Source organism: Triturus cristatus, chromosome 9 (genome assembly GCF_964204655.1).
Source record: "Triturus cristatus chromosome 9, aTriCri1.1, whole genome shotgun sequence".
Lineage (NCBI taxonomy): Eukaryota > Metazoa > Chordata > Amphibia > Caudata > Salamandridae > Triturus > Triturus cristatus.
In genome coordinates this window covers 21,457,690-21,476,949 of record NC_140592.1, presented here as the reverse complement: position 1 = coordinate 21,476,949, position 19,260 = coordinate 21,457,690, and the positions used below count along the sequence as shown (strand labels likewise).

General features: G+C 44.1%; 1 protein-coding gene across 4 annotated transcripts in view; it reads right to left on the bottom strand.

The window, feature by feature from the left end:
* MTMR14 (myotubularin related protein 14) overlaps window positions 1-18,154 on the bottom strand; it is a 182,080-nt gene extending 163,926 nt beyond the window's left edge. For 2 of the 4 annotated variants that reach the window (XM_085624263.1, XM_085624264.1), the window contains exons 1-2: window positions 17,899-18,154; window positions 13,184-13,332 (exon numbers count right to left, since the gene is read on the bottom strand). In XM_085624263.1, the coding sequence (XP_085480389.1) occupies window positions 13,184-13,332; window positions 17,899-18,009 (260 nt within the window). In that variant the 5' untranslated portion in view covers window positions 18,010-18,154. The remainder of the gene's footprint in view (window positions 1-13,183; window positions 13,333-17,898) is intronic. The other 2 variants (XM_085624267.1, XM_085624268.1) reach the window with 1 other exon arrangement.
* Between the last annotated feature and the right edge of the window lie 1,106 nt (window positions 18,155-19,260).

The window sequence follows — 19,260 nt, the reverse complement described above, 5'->3', positions numbered from 1 at the left end:
TGTGAACCACAATTTCACGCCGACTTTCTGAAACCTGTTTTTTCATTACGTGTCCTGAAAAATGTAATCACCCTCCTGTTCACGCCCATGCCTGACCCAGCTTCCAGCTTTGTAGCCTTGGGTATTAGTCGCATTCTGGGATCTTTCTCGCTTAAGTGAGTTAGGTTTTTAGAGTGAAAAACAAGCATTTGCAACGCAATAGGACTCGCATTTACGCAAGACCTATTGCATTGCAAACGGGAGTGCGGGCAGGCGAGAAGGCACGGACTGCGGGAGGGGGCAGCACAGGAAGAAAATAGTGCTCAGAGTATAAATAAAACCTACTGTGCAACACTTGAATTAAAGGGGCCAGTAGCCATGGAAGGATACAAATGACGACATGCTCGTCATAAGGAGGGACTAACAAGCCTAAAACTAATCGGAAGGCAGCATTTAGGAACTGAGCCAATGAAAAAGATGGGCGGAGCGTCCACAGATCTTCCACTCCATATACTGCATGCTTTGCAGAGCGAGCAGCGCATGCGTGCTGCCGCTGTATGCTCGACATAAAAAAGGATTCCAGTTTCTCCCCTGCAACAATCGTCAAATAGCCCTTCTGCATACTACAGGGAAGCTCTTTGCATCCTGTATTTTGGACCATATAAAGGAATGGACATGCAAGTACAGGCGGGCTTCAAAACTAAACACTCAGTGACTGATAACACTGCAATAGTCCAAACTGTCACTGACAAATATGTGGTGCCTAAATTGCAAGTTTTCTACTCCGCATTTGTGGACTTCCCGGACAGCATTCAAAAGGGCTGAAGACCTACCCTTTGGAAGAAAATGGACAGCCTGGGGATTCCAACTAATTTATTAAGACCGATTATTGCACTCCACATGTCTACTTGGTGTAAAGTTTTAATGAGAAGTGTGGGGGGGCAGGAGGGTAAAGAATTGACTCTTAAGATTTTGACACAAAACGGATTGAAACAGGGTTGTTTACCTCCTCTTTTGTTTTCCATGTATCTTAGTGATCTACCAGCTTCTTTTATTAATATGAATTTTCCTCCCCAAATTGCTTTCCAACATTTGCATATCTTTCTGTATGCAGACGATGTCCAATTTGGCCTTAACACCATTGTTCTTCAGCGAAATCTAGACGCTTTATTTAAACACAGAAAAAGTTCCTTTTTGTTAATCAAATATTGCTAAGACCAAGATGTTGCCTTTCAGAGGAAAGAAGTGGTATGGCCCTTTCAGCTGAGGTTTGGGTGGACTGCTCCTCCTGAATGGAATGAACATGCCAACCTATGTAGGGTTTTTTTCCGCACCCCAGTCTCTAGACAACATGCCACATTTTTTGCACATAGGTACCAAGGCATCTGCCCACATAGATGCGTTAAAATATTGTACAGTTCTTCCAGTAGGCAACACTTGAAAGCACTCTAGTATCTATCGAACAAAGATGCCTTCTATTTTGCATTATGCCCTTGAGTAGATCTCCTTTATGTAAATGGTCAGTTCTAAATCCATACAAAAGAAAACATTTTCAGGTGATAATTTCTTTAAGTCTATTTAATATCTCTAGCAAATTTAATTAGATAATGTTAGAAACTGTGTGGTTGGTTGACAAACGTAAGAGCCTAAGCCAGGCAGCAAGCACAATATTTGGCAGGCAAACCCTAAATTAACCTGAAATCACCCCCTGGTAGCTTGGCACAGAGCAGTCAGGCTTAAATGTGAGGCAATGTGTAAAGAATTTGTGCAACACAACAAACAGTAAAAACACCACACAAAAATATCCCACAGCATGTTAGAGAAACAGAACTTAATTTCATAAATAAAACAAGACCAAAATGACAGACATCCAATAAGAGGAACTTGAGATATGATTTTTTAAAGAATAAACTGCAAAATAGCACTTCGAAGCAATAATCACGTACTTGGGATATCTGGTCACACTGGATTGGGACAGAGTCTAGCATTCAGGCAGACTGCGATTTAGCACGGGCCGGATACAGGGACCCAGTGAGGCCTGCGGAACAAAAATTACCTTAATCCTTGATGCGTTTACAAAGATGCGGGATGCAGCCAAGCGATGCATCAATGTCTCCACACAGTAGGAGTGATGCGTCAATTTAATCCACGCAACAGCAGCAATGAGTCTGTTACAAAGCTAATCAGCTGTTTAGAGATGTGATGGTTCCGAAGGAGAGGTGCCAGGTTTCTCCATGTAAACGAGGAGATGCGTTGATCTTCTCCACGCAGTGCAAAAAGAACAATTGATGGACAATATGCAGAACAATGTCATACATTCACCCCAGTACAAAGATCTGAGCCTAAATCCAATCTTTTTTTGCTCACCATGCCATTCCAGTTTGGACCCAGCCATATGCAAATCAGTCTTGACCCTGCACCCAATGGGAATAGTGCAGCCCGAACTGCCAGGCCAGGTCCTCCCTGGACTGGAAACATGCATCCTAGGACCAGTTTCGGGCTTTCAGCCCTCATCAGCTAGGATAGCTTGACTCCTGTGGCATGGAGAGCACCAGACTCACGTCTGGGCATACCCGTCCCACTCGGGGCGACAAATGCAAAAAGAACAAATGATGGCTGATGAAGCGTGATGCCCTGAAACCAGTCCCAGGATGCTGGTTTCCAGTCCAGGGAGGACCTGACTTGGCAGTTCGGCTGGACTGTTCCCACAAGGAACAGGGTTAAGACTGATTTGCATATGGCTGGGTCTAAACTAGGGTGGTGTGGTGAGCAAAAGAATGATGGATTTAACGCAGATCTTGGTGACTGGGGGTGAATGTTTGCATCGTCCAGCATTCCAGCCATCAATTGTTTCTTTTGCATATGTCGCCCTATGTGGGAAGGGTTTGCCCAGACATGGGTCCCGTGCTCACTACACCACTGGATTCAAGCTAGCCTGGCTGATGAAGGGTGATGCCCTGAAACCGGGCCCAGGATGCTAGCTTCTGGTCCAGGGAGGGCCTGGCTTGGCAGTTCGACTGGACTGTTCCCACAAGGAACAGGGTCAAGAGAATGATGGATTTAGCCAAGATCTGTGTGACTGGGGGGGGGGGGGGGGGGGTGAATGTTTGCATTGTCCAGCATTCCGTCCATCAATTGTTTCTTTTGCATACTTCTCTACTCAGTGGCAGCAATGCATTGGTTCTGAAGCGAAGGTTCCAACTGCAATACGCTGGTTCCGAGGGCCATGCGCAGGTCCGTTTCATGCAATAGCGTCAATGTGTCCACTTTCTGCTTGCAGCAGAGGATGCATCAGTTCCACTGGAGCAAACACATTAGGTGCTCTTCTAAAGGTCCAGGACTGGGGTGGCACCACTTGGCAGGGTAGACTCACAGGCTGCAGAGTCCATGTGTAGGAACCGGGTGGTTGAAGTCTTTTATATCACTGAGACTTCAGATCAGAAGGCAAGCCAGCAAGCCCTTGAAGTCACTCTGGGTTCAAGTGGCGCAGATCCAGTCCTTCTCACCCAGGCAGGAGAACAGCAGGCAACTGGGCAGCACAGCACGGCAGGAGTCAAGCAGAGCGACAGTCCAGCCAGTTCTTCCTGCCAGAGTCATCACAGGTCCAGAGGTGTACTGAAGTGGTGGTACCAGAGGTCCAGTACTTATAACCAGTTGGGCCTTTGAAACTGAGGAGACTTCCAATACAGATTTGTTTTAAGTGTACAGAGGTCCTCCCTTCCTGCCTTGGCTCCAGACTCACTACGGGAGGGGGGGGGGGGGGGGGACTGAGGTAATGAAGCCCTTTGTATGGCGTCGGTACACAGCATATTCAGGTGTAAGTGTGAGGCTGTGCGTAGCTCCTCCATTCCATCCTCCCAGGGTGGCCCATTAAGTTACACCCAAGCTCCCATTGTGTGTGGCTGTCTCTGGGGGAATACACAAAGCCAAGCTGTCATCCTCCCCAGACGTGTATCAGACAGGCAGCAAGCACTAAATGGCTAAACAAAGAAAATGACAACTTTACGACTTCACCATAAGTTGTGATTTGAAATTGAATCCAGAGACACCAAACTTGAAATGTTGCTCTTAACAATTGGGAATAATCCTTATAAAATGTAATAAGGTAATCCCAATGTTATCACATGGAGAGAGAGAGATAGATTTTGTAGTAGTGAAATACAAATGTGAGAATTGTTTCACTACCTACACATTTAAAACTTAGTGAATGTCCAAACTTTTAAATACAATGCACCCTGACCTCTGATGTCCAGGGCCTACTTAGGGTTGACTTGCATGGATAAAAAAAATGAATGTTTAGGCCAGGCAAGAGGTTTATCTTGCCAGGTCGATGTGGCAGTGTAAACTGCATATACAGGCTCTGCAATGGCAGGCCTGGGCCATGGTTAGAGGGCTACTCAAGTATGTGGCGCAAGTAGTGCTGCAGGCCCACTAGTAGCATTTACTTTACAGGCACATGAAGTGCAATTTATTAGGGACTTGTAAGTAAATCAAATATGCCAATGGGGATGAACCAATATTATCATGTTTAGGGGAGAGAGAGCACTAGCAATTTAGCACTAGTTAGCAGTAATAAAGTGCACAGAGTCCTAAAGCCAGCAAAAAAGAGGGGGAGGTAGGTAAAACATTGTGAAAGAGGGTGGGTAGAGATCACCCTAAGGCTGTTATGTGTAACAGATGGCCTTATAAGTTATTGCATGCAACTGACAAGCCTATTTAAAAGCAGGAAACTTTACAGAAACGCTAAAAAAAAAAGTTACCTTTTAATAATAATAATAATAAGATGCCTCTGCTCAATTACAGTGTACAATCGTCCACTAATCAAAACATTGAAACCTGCACAACCCGAACAGTTTCTAAAAATAATGCTATAGTCAGAATACGTTTTATCAGTGATATTACCCATTGTTAGACCATAAAAATGTATAAAGTCTTACTCCGATAGTTTAGTTTTAAGCAGAGTCAAGGATAAATATTGTTTCCTTTGGAACATAGTGTAAGACTAAATATATTTGTTTAAACTGGGCATTTTACTCCTAAATAATTTTTAAAAACACTGATCCAACAAGTGAAACAAGACTTGTGACCTTTGCAATGGTGGGATTCAAGATATTAAGCATGCATTTTTTGTTTGTTCGAATGTGATGGTGGTGGACGCCAGAAATAGATTAATAAAGCTGCTTATTTTAAATCTAAAATATCCAAAAATCAATTAATTAATTGTTTTGGCATGGTCACCTCCCAATGAACTAGTTTGTTACAATCTTTATACATTTTTAGAATTGCTTTTACTAAGAGTTTGCATTGAGAGCGTTGATCTTTAATATCTTCTTTTAACTGAAATTACTTATTGAAATATTGCTGATCTCAGATGAGATCAAAATCAATAAAACTCACATTCTGAACCTATATTGAGAAAACACGCTGATATAAGCAGAAGAGAGTACTGTAAATGGAGTTTACTCTAACACACACCGTTTGTAAACAGTGAAACTCTTATGAGAAATACACCACAGAGTAGAAAAAAAAGTATCTGCTAAGAACAGTTTACAAGCTATGCAAAACTGGTTTAAAAAAAAACAAAAAAAAATGAAATTTAAAAAAACACTTGTCTTAAAATAACCACGGTCTGAAGGTGCTAAAGATCATACTGCATTCAGCCTTCCTACTGTGGGGAGACCTTTGAAGATAGTCCATTTTCTGAAGCAAAACAAGAGCACGTGCATAGGCTAGTATGTTATGCAGAAGTATCATGCCGAGACGATTCTGCCCAATAACTCAAGGCTGCTTACAATAGTTAATAAGTGCTGCGTACAATCTTTGTCCTGTTGGAAACTGTATGCAAAACCAAAAACCTTGTATGTAACATACTGGACAAAAGTTGTCAATTGTCATCTGCACACAGAGTTACTCTTCATTACAAATATTTCTAACTTATTCAATACCTCTACACACCTATGACGCATTAGAGAGATATGCGTTTTGTAAACACTTACACCCATAAGCTGAACACAGGCTATAGAAAATTAGGTAGGAAAGTAATATTGTATCTACCCACCACTATGTGAACTATGAAATAATCTAACACTCACCGACTGATGTCGTCAGTGAGGTCATTTGAGATGTTATCAGTGATGTCCTAAATCATGTCACAGAACATGTCATGAGTGATGTAAAATGTGAGGTCATAAGCAGTGCATGAAAGGGGTGCAAGTGAATTTGTGAGTTTTTTTTAGTTCAAATATCTAAAGTGGTCAGGGACATATTCACCTAACTAACGTCACTTTAACCTTTAGTTTTTCAGTGAATTTCTAAGTTGTTTTTTTTATTTAAATAAACAGAAAAAAGATTTTTTTTAATCACACCCAACTATAACCAAATTTCAAATGTATTTATTGTGCGATTAATCAAAAACATTGCAATACTTATGCACCCTACAAGTATAATAAACTGAACGGCCTAAATACAGATATTAAAACTAGACACAGCTGGCATTATCGTTGTGGGCAAAAAGATTTGAAAAGAAGGGACAATTCAAATTATTAAAATCCGAATGAGTTCAGAAGTATGTTCTACATGTCCCAATGAGCATGGTTGTAGCAAGAACATACAGTTATTGAAGAATGTAAAAGTGACTAGGAGGTTCCCAATGCCAACTATTTGAGTAAGGAATCATCCTAGTAGGAAGCCTCGTTAAAGTAGCTACAGATTTGAACAGCCAGTTTTACATTTTAAAAAGTGGCACTTAACAGCAGAGATCATACAATAAAGAAAAGACCCTAAAAGTAAACTGCAATTGTGCACAAGTGCCCTGTTACTTCTCTTCACCGTTGTTTCCAAGCTGCAATGTATAAAGAAGTTGGCTAGCTATTTAAGTGCCTGTGCTTTAAGTGATACAGTGCTAATGCTCCAACTATCCAACAGATCCTGCTCTCTGGGATTAAACTCACGAGGTCGGGTTCATAACGGAGGGCTAGTTCTTAAAGTGCCTGCACCTACACAGATACTGATGTGCCAAGTATCCATCTAGGGCCAATCGTCCGAGTCGCTCCCCGACTATGCTACACTCGGCAACTGACTAACTAATCGCGTACCTTTGCTGGATTTACTCCGGTTATTAGTCATATTCCTGAGCTGCTCCTTGATGACTAGGTCGCTATTTAATTGCCTGCGACTACCCAGTCAGGCCTCGAAAAATACACTTGCCCACTCGCTATGGCGAGTTGGATTTTATCTGGCCAGCTGACACAGAACCGGTGTTCTGTTCAGTAGGAAAGTGAAGGAGCAATAACGATTCCTTTGAATCTTTTTATTTTTTATCTGGTCACATTTGATTTGGACTTCGGAAACAGAGGTCAGTAGTCAGTTTACAATTACTTTTCCTTCTCGGGCTGCAGGCTGCCAGGATTCTGCAAAGTGAACTGTCTGACCTGCTGTACAAAGTGTGAAATGAAAGGCTGCATAGTATCAGGTTTTCCCTAACATATAAATACCCAAGTCAACTGAACAAACTTCTCAACATATTTAAGTAGTTGTGACGAAAAAAATGAATCGGATGAAAAACAAAATCAGAACACTTTACTTGGTGATGTGCTAATGATGAATAGGTTTCTGAAACCCAATTTTAACAGATAATTGTTAATACACACTATTTTTGTTTAGATTTTTTTATTTTTTCATATAAAAAGAGTTTTATATAGCGCAAACTAGACCCGAAGATATCAGGTATCAGAGCACTTTACAAGAGCACCAGTTTTGTTACAGATTAACGCATTCATTTTTGTTAGGCACGGGGAGATTAAGTGATTTGCCCAAAATCACAGATGTTGAGCGTCGTTGCCAAGACTCTAACCCGGTTCTCCAGCTTCGAGGTCGACCGCTTTACATCCTCATCCCTATATAGTTTTATCAGTAAAGTTGCATGGTGGTGAGAATTGGCATTTCTTGGAAATTTACTGTCTGCAAATAACGGTGCACTACCACATCATGCTTCAGTAATATGCTTATTATAAGTGAGTATTTAAACATGAACTGAGAAACCCTCCTGCCCCTGCACGGATGGCAATGCTATTCATAAACTGAGAGGCAAGTCAGGGATCATGTGTACCCTATATGTGGGCTAGATTCTTAATCCACATGGAGCAGACATTTAGTCTATTTAATCAAACAAAAGAGTTCTGATTTGTACAGCAGAAATGCTTAACTCGCAAATTTTAAGGTGCACTCTTATGTGAGAATGGAGAAAACGGCACCTCTGTAAAATAAAATATTTACCAATGATCACACAATTTGAGACACGTTTACGGGTCAAGTACGTTACAGTTAGGTCGAGGAGATTAACCAAGTTACTCGACCTGCAGGTATAGTCACATTTTTATGATTTTTAGAGACCCAATACTGCCTGTTCACCTAATTTGCACCTGACACCATACCTCCCAATATTTCCTTTTATGGCTAACTCGATGTTGCAATACCTGTGCCGAAAAAAGCAAAGGTCTTATGGAGCTAGCAATATAGGGAACTGTGGTGTCAGGCCTGAAAGCACAACCTTCCGTGCTCAGACCATGATGTGCTCTATTGTCCGACCCAAGCAAAGCGGTAGCGTCGGGCATGAGAGCTCACACTGACCAATGTGAGCTCTGCTGTCCAATACAAGCCAAGCTCAAGTCTTCACTTCACATATAAAGCGCAGTGTGCAAGTTGCCCAACGATAGCTAAAGGTCTCCCAGGATACACTGCGCCCATTTCATGCAGGTATTTCCACGTCCGCTTCATTTAGTTCCTTAATCAGCATCTTTTTTCCTACCCTCTGGAGGAATTTTCTATAATGTTACTTTAACCATTCGTTTTTTTTTTTTTTTTAAATGTCAAGTAATATGTTATTACAATACGTTAAACCAACCCCCACAGTACACAGACTTTGGTCGTGTGGGGTGGGCAGGTGAGGGTATCGGCCACAGGGCATGGCCAGTGTCCAAGCCCTGCAGCAAACAACAACCCCCGCACCCTACAAGAAGTCAGCCCCACGTTGGGCACAGCCTCTGGTTGAGCAGCGTGGGGTTGGATGCAGGGCCTGGTCGCCTTCAACTCCCCACAGGTAGCCGCCTGGAGGCAACCAACCCCTTGTCATGCATGGCCTTTGGTCGTGCATGGCATGGAGTTAGCTACAGGCCCTGTTTCCAACTCCCCGCAGGTAGCCAATCCCGTGCTCCACACAGGTAGAAAAATCCCATGCTCCACACAGCCTTTGACTGTGCGCAGCACTGTGTTGGCCAGTGGGCTTGGCCTTCCACCAGCCCTGGCGGCCAAACCTCCAGCAAGCTACTAATCCCACACAGCTTTTGGTGTGTGCAACGCAGTGTTGGCCTTCGGGACACGCAAAACCCATCCCCTGGGACAAAACATTAAGGGAGGGGACATGCAGCCCCCTTCCTGACCCCTAATTTGCCGGAGATCATGTACCAAGTCCCAACAAAAAAAGGGGGGTGCCTTCTTGGGCAACTAGGAGGACAATGCATTGAATGAACATTCGCACTCTCAGTCCGTATTACAGGTCAGGCGAGAGTTGCTCATGAAAAATGGTGCTAGGAGTACTGGAAACAGGAAGGGCAACACCTAGGGAAGCCTTGTAAGGATGGAGCAACAGGTGCCAAGACTGGAGAAGCACTCAACTGTAGTGCTCCCTATTCCGAAAAGTCCACAACACAAACACAAAGTCTGGCAACAAATTACTGCTCATAGTTACAAAAGGTGGAGATTGTGACCTTTTTAGAAGCAAGTAGAGCTTACAGGGAAGAGAATCAACACAGCCCCACAGATTTCAGTATATGGAGTGAATCAAACATTGAAGTCAAGGGAGTCTATGGAACCAACAAAATTTAGCATTCCTGACAAGATCCATCAGTCAGCTCCCCTGCTTATCCAGTGCTGTAACCCTCTGGCAACCTCCACAGGGCCGCAATCTTGCAGTAGAGAAACAAGAAGAGAGTCTCCCCATTAAAGGGAGCAAAACCAAAAACGAACCACATTCCTTCTTGCAGGAGAATTCCATAAACAGGAAGCAACATGGGGCGATAGTCATTCGCTTGTAACCAATACCCACATTGTAATAATTAAGATGCCCAGAACTAAGTATAGGGCGCTATCTGACACCCTTTGGGGAGAAACAAAAGTGGTCATACCACTGTTTGGGCACAGGACCTGCAGTCTTTAAGGATGGTAACCATGGAAGCCTAGGAAGAACCGTCTGAATTTGTGGTGGTACAATACTCAGCCAGTAACCTTCCAGACTTTGAGGTGAAGCCAGATCTAAACAAGTGTTCCACAAATATGAAACGGAGTAGAGGAAGCAGAAGTTAAAACAGTAAGGAAGCTTCCCTCTTGCCCATAATGTATAGTTTACATAAAATGAATCCGCTTTCCTCCCTTAGGACAGATTGCATTGCTAGAACACGTGCTGCAAGTTATAGTTCCTCTTTTAGAACATGTGCCTGATGAATGCTTAGTGTTGTAGTGGACTGTGCAATAAAAATGCAGGTTGTTGCACATTCTTCCAATCTCCATACCCTAATATATTTTCTATTCATTAACTAATTTCCATTTGGGGTATTTCTATCCTTCATCTTCCTTTTTTTCCGTTTGGGAAAAGCACCAGTGGTCATAACCAATAAATACAATTCAAATGTCAACTGTGGAGCTCAAACACCAACTATTTATGCAGATTCCAGTTTGTTTCGCCCCGCCTTTCTGTGTTAGTCACCTCTGAAGTACTTTCCCAGCTGACACCCAATACTTTCTAACCATCTAAATAAACAGAACTGGCAACACATTTAACAACTTTCTAAACTTGCAGCTAGCCTGGAGTACACGCCTAACCAAATATCAATGCCTGGGGGCATCAGGTTGGGGGCTCTAGGTGAAGCTGTGACCTGAAAGTTGAGCAAGGGTTGAAGGGTTTAAGGCCAGTGCCATCATGGTGCACAGTGGTTCCTGCAGACGGAAGAAAGCCAGTACTACTGCAGTCACAGAAGTGGGCAGGCTCTCATCTACAAGCTGGTCGGAGGGCTACAGCCAATTCTGAAATAATGCAGAGGGTGAAAAGAACCACTCCACTGGTTCTTGGACCCTTGCAAAGTACATGTTGTCCCACTACTACTCCATTCTTCTCCAACCCAGTGAGTGAGAAATTAAGCTGTTTATTTTCCATAAAGACCTCCATAGCAAGACGCAAGTCCGAAGGTTATCAGTACTGTATGGGGGACCTGGTTTGTAAGGCTGGAAGCACAGCAGCACGTACTGTGGCCTCCTGCTTTCCAGGCTACAGCGACACAATGCCTCATCTCATCGCAGCATTGAGAAGGTAAAGTACTCCTTAAGCAGCTTTCAGATGTGTTGGTCTGCAGAGCAAGCCAGCAGTCTAAACCAGCAGAAGAGCAAAACACACTCCCCTCAAGGCATAAACAAGAAACAAGATCTGCACGGGTATATACACACACTCACATTGCTCTTCAATGGTTAATGCCAACATGGATAGTCAGACACAGACTTATGACTGCTCAAAACAATTACAGGGTGCAACTCGTGGAGCTCCTAACCTGTAGGAGAGGTTTCCAGCAAGTTGCTAATATCAGAGTGTCCCGACAGGAGCTCTTGAAAAATTGAAGCTAGATGCTCATGCAGAATATGGCCTCAAGATGCCACAGACTTACTACACTGGTGGGTGACTGGGTCAAATTCTCTACAGATGGGGAGCCCGATATAGAAGGGAGCAATATCTATGTCTGGACAGATATTTGTCATTGCATACGCTACGGTGAAGTGACATTCAGTAATGACTTCAGATCCTGCTGCATGGTTCAACAGGAAAATGAGCACTGAAATTCACTTTCTTCCCAGAGTGAGAGCAGAAACCTCAAGAGCTACATCATAGGAGACAACAAATTAAGATGGCTGGATCGGTAGAGGCTACCACCTCTGCGTGCAAGTACACCCACATGCTGCTCAGGGGTCACCCGGTAACACCAGGATTGTTCAGTACCCGAAATTTATTTTCGGTTTATTGAAAACTTCAATATAAAAATAAGCGTATTAAAGAAATTAGAATATACACTTGCTACGAGTATTAGAAATTCAGATTGTGTTAAATTATTGGTTGCCATTGGCTGCTCAAAAACCCAGTTTCCAAGATGAAAGCATGCCTTAAAACTCAGCTCCAACTTGTGAATTTTGGCTACAGCTGAACTAGCGTAAAGTTACTGCCAAAATATAAAAGGTCCCCTTAAATGATCTTTCAGACACTCCAGGAACTACCACATAAAATCATGGTGACAACTGCTTGGTCAACACCCCTAAGAAATATGAAACATCTTTAAAAAAATATTCAAAGAAAAAAAAAAAAGATAGCCTTGAAATAGCCATTTAGAAAGATGCTGGTCTTGTGAATTTCTGATAAGCGGCTTTACGTGACAGCCAGATCCATATCAAATCCTATTTCAGCCACATGCAATACAGCGGTTCACACAAAAAGAAAAAAAAAAAAAAAGTTAAATTAAACGGAAATGGCCAGTGCTCATCACAACATCACAAGATCCACACCTCACCTATTAGGAGAATACATAACTGCAGCTATAAGAGTTAGCCAGAATTTACTACTACAATTTTAAAGAGCACCAATATTATAATGAGGGTTGGTGAAAGAAATTAGAGGACTTTGAGAGAGCTCATTTAATTGTAAAACAAGTCAGAAAACCACCAGAACCAACATTTCCACTTTCTCAAATCTGTGGAAGCAGCACCGCCCACATCGAGGCACAGACTTCCTCATTTCTGTGAAAGTAGGAGTATTCTTCAACGGGTGGGAGGAGCTACTGTTTCCCCTATTCAATGCTTTGCTGCAAGTCATTTACTGCAAGTGGGCGTCATCAGATGTCAAATACTAAAAATAAAACTAACAGCGTTTGATTTCCTTTCAAGAGAAATATTCAATATAAATGGTGCTCTCGGCTTAGTCCGCGCTGTACTCAGGAGGGATCTGCTCTTCTTTCCACTGCAGTCTTTGTGGTTACCAAGTTAATGGTTCCTAATTGTTTGAGGTTAGACTGCTAGAAGTACAAAAGCTGTGCAATGAAAGCCCTTCTAAGAGCCACATGCTGTCTGGAAGCAAGGCGCCAAACATTTAGATTGATTGAATAACGTTTGTACTTACGGGTCTTTGTCGCGAAGAGAGCGTTCATACTCCAAGAAGACTATCAACCGAGGGTAGTGACCACACAGCTCGCCATTTTCATTGAGGATCAAACTGTAGCAGTAATCGCGACTAAACAAGTCCAGGCATCGCTTCTCAATGTTATCCACCTGAAAAGAGAGACACAGTGGGACTTGGTGCTGTATTCACCAAAGACCAGCATTTTTTTAATAAAAGTGCTATTCCGTTACTCAAAGAGCTTGTTAAAAAGGGATCTATCCATGCTCTCAAAAGTAAAACTAAAACAATCCACTAAGCCAACTACAACTTTTAACCACTTAAATCTAGTTCTATGGAGGAAATAAGCGCTTTTTGGGCAACCAACTTATTTGGTCAATACTAACAACCACAAATAAAATGAATGCATATAGCAGTAACTCCTGGCTCTCTCAGGAGGAAATAAAAACAGTTAATCTAGAGGAGAAATGCGAATGAGAAAGATAAAATAGGAAAACTTGTATTGATTATAATATTTTTGTCTGATTGAAGCCCAAGGCAGTCCTACTGAATTTCATCCTGAACATGCTTTTTAATGAGGCTAACATTCTGGCCCCATTCCTCAAACTAGGCAAGCAGATAAAAGTAAAAGGACAAATGCTCCAACTTAGTGGTTTTTAAGAACCATCTAACAGGCTTTCAGCCAAACACTACACCTTGGTTTTTCAATACTCACCAGCAGTTGCTTTGTGCGGCGCGAAGAATCTAAAGTGTGCATTAAAGATGTATAACACCACTGTCCAAAAGAACTGGCTCATTGGTAGACTGCAGCACAGTGACCAAGTGACTGTCTAGCTTTGGTGGGAATACCGATAGATACGTATTTTGTACAAACACAGGTGCTAAATTGTACCACTTTTTAAGGCCTTGGTTCGTGAATTTTTATCTTGATTCGTGTCCCTGATACAGGGCTTGGATGGCATACAATAAATTCCTTGGTTCCCATCAAGCCATTAACTTGATTCAAAGACAGCTTCACAGAAATTGATTAAAACATGGACACAATAATGCTTTGTTAGAGTGGTTAGAGTTCTGAATCAACAATGATATAAGGGCAAAATTTTATAAGTGATTATTTGAGCAACCAACATAACAGGATTTCTTGTAGTACACAAGTGCTGGAAGTTTAGGTATATTTTCCCATGTGGGTTTTGGCTCCGTAGTTTACCTAAACAAATAAGTGTACCTTCTAATGTTTTCAAAGAAGGAAGAGATTAATAAAATTGCCCATTTGTCAAGCACATCACGCTCTTCAACAGGTGTTAGTACGCTCATATTTTGAGAGCGCAGCAAAAAACCTCTATACCAATGGCAGCCTACAGGTGTGGTGACGGCTGTGGGTCAGTTAGAAAAACAGCATAATGAAATCAAAGCTCAAGTCAGCTTTCATGCCATCTCTCACTACACCATGGCAATCACCTGCTCCTTGGTAGACCGCAGACAGATCAGAGGCAGCACAACTTCTCCCGCAATAATGATCAGAGACCTACTTAAACCACACAGCTCCTGAAGCGAATCACAATACTGGCATTATACATTATTTACCATGATCACCACTTCTCTAATGACTTGCTCTCATCAATCGACCACATCATGTCGACTCGGCAACTTCTGGCTCCTAAGAAGGGCAACAATCCGCAGTTAAAAATGCCCGTTTCTCGTGCACCTTGAAAGTAAACCCCCTACCCACCTTTGCCAGCCTGGTGATTCATGGTTCTTCCATTCTGCTCCGATATATCCAAGGACCCCCAGATCAAAACACAAGGCAATGAATTTTACAAAACTCTGCAAGGAACTCCTGAAATCACGATCTGTTCTTCCTAATATAAAACTTTAAAATTGGGCACTGTATTCCTGCAGAATGTTTATAGATAATACATTCTGCAGTTTATACCCATACTTTCTCACCCCACATCGGGTAAATCACTCACAGAAAAGTGCACTGGATGTCCAGAATGCACGTGCTCCCAGAACTAGTGAATTCGAACACTAAAAGTGCTGCTGTGGGTTTAAGGTACTTACATCCTAGTTTCTGCCAGATGTTCCTATGCATTGACATAGGCGTCATCACCTAGCAGAAAAATTGCTATTTGAGCACCTGCAGCAGGGCATGGATCCCGTGCTCACGTGCCACTGAAACCAAGATGCACTAGAGTGATGCACCCCAAACACAGCAAAACCGGTCCTGGGTTGCGTGTGCCGCGGTTCAGGGAGGACCAGTACTTGTAGTTCGGACTGGACTGTTCCTATTGACACAGGATCAAATCAGACTGGCTGAGTCTAAACTAAGGTGGCTTAGTGTGCACAATAACAATGGACTGAAAGGCGGCTCCAAGTATTTACCAGAGGCCGAGGTTACATTCATCACTTTTTGTATACTTCAATTAATGTAAACTCATCAGGTTCGGATACGCTTTAAGTGGTTCAAGTGACAGGTAACCAGGCACTAAAAACGGTAAGAAACTTTAAAACCTCAACGGATCCAAAGCGAGATATTTTTTTTTTCCCCCACAAAGTATCACACTGATTTGAAGACTGCTCGCAAAGCAAAGGGAAGCGGGTTAAAATGACAGTCTATCCGTGCAGCGTGTTTGCGTTGTTTTCTGTGCAAGGAAGACAGTTTGCGATAAGGGACAATGATCTTCTTAATCCAGTTAGCTATTGGGACAAACCTATTTAGACGCTACAACAGTGAACTTAGGCTCTCAATTTAACTTGCCATTCTTCTGCCTCCAGACAGTAAACAAGCATCAGCGTTAAGGTACCGCCCTGTACGAACCATGACACAAGAAAGGCATAAAGCCACTCGAAGGAAACCGAAGCAAACCGCTGTGGAATACCCAGGACTACAAATCACGTGCATCACACCGCAAACATCCGAACAGCGTCTCTTCAAGTTGCTATTAACAACTTCTGATCATACCCGACTTGAAACTGCCTGTCATCTTGGTCTGATCCAGTCCTTCCTCACTATGCGATTCCGTCACCAATTCTTGCACATTCATTTTCTTCAAGTTAGTGGCCCTGTGCAGAAATATAACTAATCTGACATTGGGTTGCGAGCTCCATCAGAGAGGTGACTCCCCAACTGCAGAATAGTTAAGGGTGAGAATTGGGAGCGGGGCACTCTCGAGGAGGAAACGTGGTGTTAAAGGGGGCGCCCGGGATGAGACCCATATGTGTGGCCAAGGTGCTTAGACGTAGTAGTCAGTGTGACAGATGGAGGTGTTCTCTAACCAGACTTCCGGCGCAGGTCTACAGGAGCCCTCCACCTGCCCTTATGGCAGATATGTTGGGGTGGTGTTCAACTAGCTAACGCTCTACGCCCCAGCACGTCGTTGCAAGGATTGCTTTCTCAAACAGTAACCCTACTCCTGGATTGCTCATTACTACGTAGACGATGAGTGTTCCCTCCACTCCTTAAGATCGTGCACAATGGGTGATAAAGGGCTCGGATCACATGAACTGAAGGGAGGAAAACAGATCAAACCATCTCTCGGACTCTTGACACTACCATGTGCCATTCTTAACTGGTCAGACAAGACTAGAAGATCTTTAATGGCACAGGATGGGAAAGTGTATTATGGCGGGGTAGGGCAGAATTCTGTTCCTGACTTCCCGCTTACCCTTCACTAGACAAGGGGTAGTATGCTCTATGGCCAGCCCACAACACCCCTCTCTTTCTCGCCCCTGTAATGCTAGTTAGTGGAAAACTACGTTGTTTCGAGCTCAAACACTGGATGGGATCAGATAGGTTTCACCATGGCGCCGTCCAATTGGCAAAACATAAGGCGTGGCCATGGCTGGACGGCAGCCTCATCTACCACCACCCAGGCTTAAAGTTTCCAAGAGCCCCTGCGCCCGATATAAATATCTTGCAGTCTTGCCTTTAATAGCTCAAAGCACTTTGCACTTCGTGGTTCCGCTTTTCACGCTGTAAGCGTGGTGGTGCCACAAGTCCCAACATTTTAAACTCTGCTCGCTGAAAGAACAGCACTGATCGGTGGTACCCCTCCCTGCCCATTTCAGCGCAGAAAAGGGTGTGCTGGTCTGTTTGCCCCCTTTCTATAGACAAGTGCAACCTGTTGTAACCGGCGTCTTACCATGGTATGGGCCAAAGCAGTCTTGCAAGGTGGTTGTCACCTTGCACCCATCCCCAAAAGCCCCTACTGGACCAGTACTTTATGTGGGTGAGGGATGCTTTCTTATTCCAAACCCCGAAAGCGTGCTGACGTGATTTTCTGGGCTGTTGCCTAGGCAAACGTCCCCCCACCCCCCAACCCAGAGCTGGGTGTACGATTTGGTGTATGGATTATGGGGGGGGGTATAAGACTGGAACGAGTCCCTGATCTTCGCCCACTCTGGCTTGTGCCACTATACCCCCAGAGCTGGGTTCTGGGTATGTTCCTATCCAGGTCCAGTACTGCAGGTGGTGTCTGGGTGGTCTGGATTGCCCCCGCAATCCCTGGAGCGCGGTGCTAGGTGGCCTCGTACCCTGGGGCCCCTGCCACAGGGTACGAGGAGGTGACTGGGATCTTGCTGGGGTTCCACCTCTCTTGCATGGCTCTTTAGTGTGTGAGGTGGTTGTTGGGCTCCGACCACAAGCCCTCTCGGTCTTGTGCATGTGGGGCTGCCTCTCACCACCTCCCAATGCCCCCGGCAGCTGGCTGGCCACCTACCTTGATCCCCCCTTCCTTGGCCCGGTACTGGGCTCGGCTGAACTCCTCCAGCAGCTCGGCCAGCGCCCTCCCCTCGGGCCCGTACCCCGGGTTGTGCTGGGGCCCGGCCATGGCCCCGCGCTGCGGCTGGTCCTCAGTGGCCGCTGCCCATGCTGTCCGCTCCTCCAGCCGAACTCACTCAGGTCCGGGGTTCATCGCCACAGCCATCCAGCTGTCATTCCTTCCGCCAAGCAGATTTATGACGTAGTCTCGCGGCCGGCGGTCGGGTGACGTCAGCGGTAAAGCGCAGCTGCCACCTGCAGAGTGGCGGAAGTGCCGCCAGCCCCGAAGATCACATTGTACGCAGAGTGAACGCGGGCACTGTAGACATCTTATGATTGGCGTCACCGCTGATTGACGGGTATAGCGCACTGGAGCTCGCCCCGAGGAAGCAAGCCCTATCGCCTTCTTGTGATTGGCAGAAGCGGACGGTATATATTTATTTAATGCATGTTTACATAGCGTGGACTTTACCCGAAGGTGTCGGAGCGCTGTACAATAGAACCAGTTACGTTACATGAGAGAAATGGTACAAAATAGAACGTTAAAAAAATAAACAGGAGACTAGAAGAGGTAGGGTAAAACCATATAGGCAATAACATAATATCAAACACAGCAATCAAGGGTGGGGAATGAACGAGAAAATATTCCAAATTTACAATGATGAACTAACTTCCTAGAGGGGTCTGAGAATGAGGGTATTAGTTCTGAAAGTGTCTTTGGAAGAGAAGAGATTTGAGGTCCGCTTTGAAGATCCCGGTAGAGGAGGTGGCACCGAGTAATGGCGGAAGCGAGTTCCAGATCCTCACTGCGTTGAACTAGTGACTGGACCAATGTTTTTAGGTCTTTCTCCGGGAAGAACTGACGGATTCCCCACAGAAGGCGCAGCTGGTAACGTGCGTTCTTAGCAATGGAGATTGGGTTGAGTCTTTTGCCAAGTATGACACCTCGAGATTTAGCGCTGTCGACAATGATGAGTTTATTGTTGAGTAAACTCATCTCATCCATCCAGGATTGAACCGGAGGAGGGGGGAGATAGATAGATAGGAGGAGGAATTAAGTTTTGGTGGGATCGAGAATGAGTTGGTGAACTAACATCCAGTTGTGAATAGAGTTGAGAGTAGAGTTGAGTAGTGAGAGATCGTGTGTGGAAGACACCTTGAGGTAGATTTGAGTGTCATCCGCATAGAGATGGTAGTGGATCTCAGATTTACTTAGGAGGTTCCCTAATGGTTCCAGATAGAGATTAAACAAAGTGGGTGCAAGGATAGAACCTTTGAGGGACGCCTTGACCTACCGCCAATGGAGACGAAAGACTGTTCA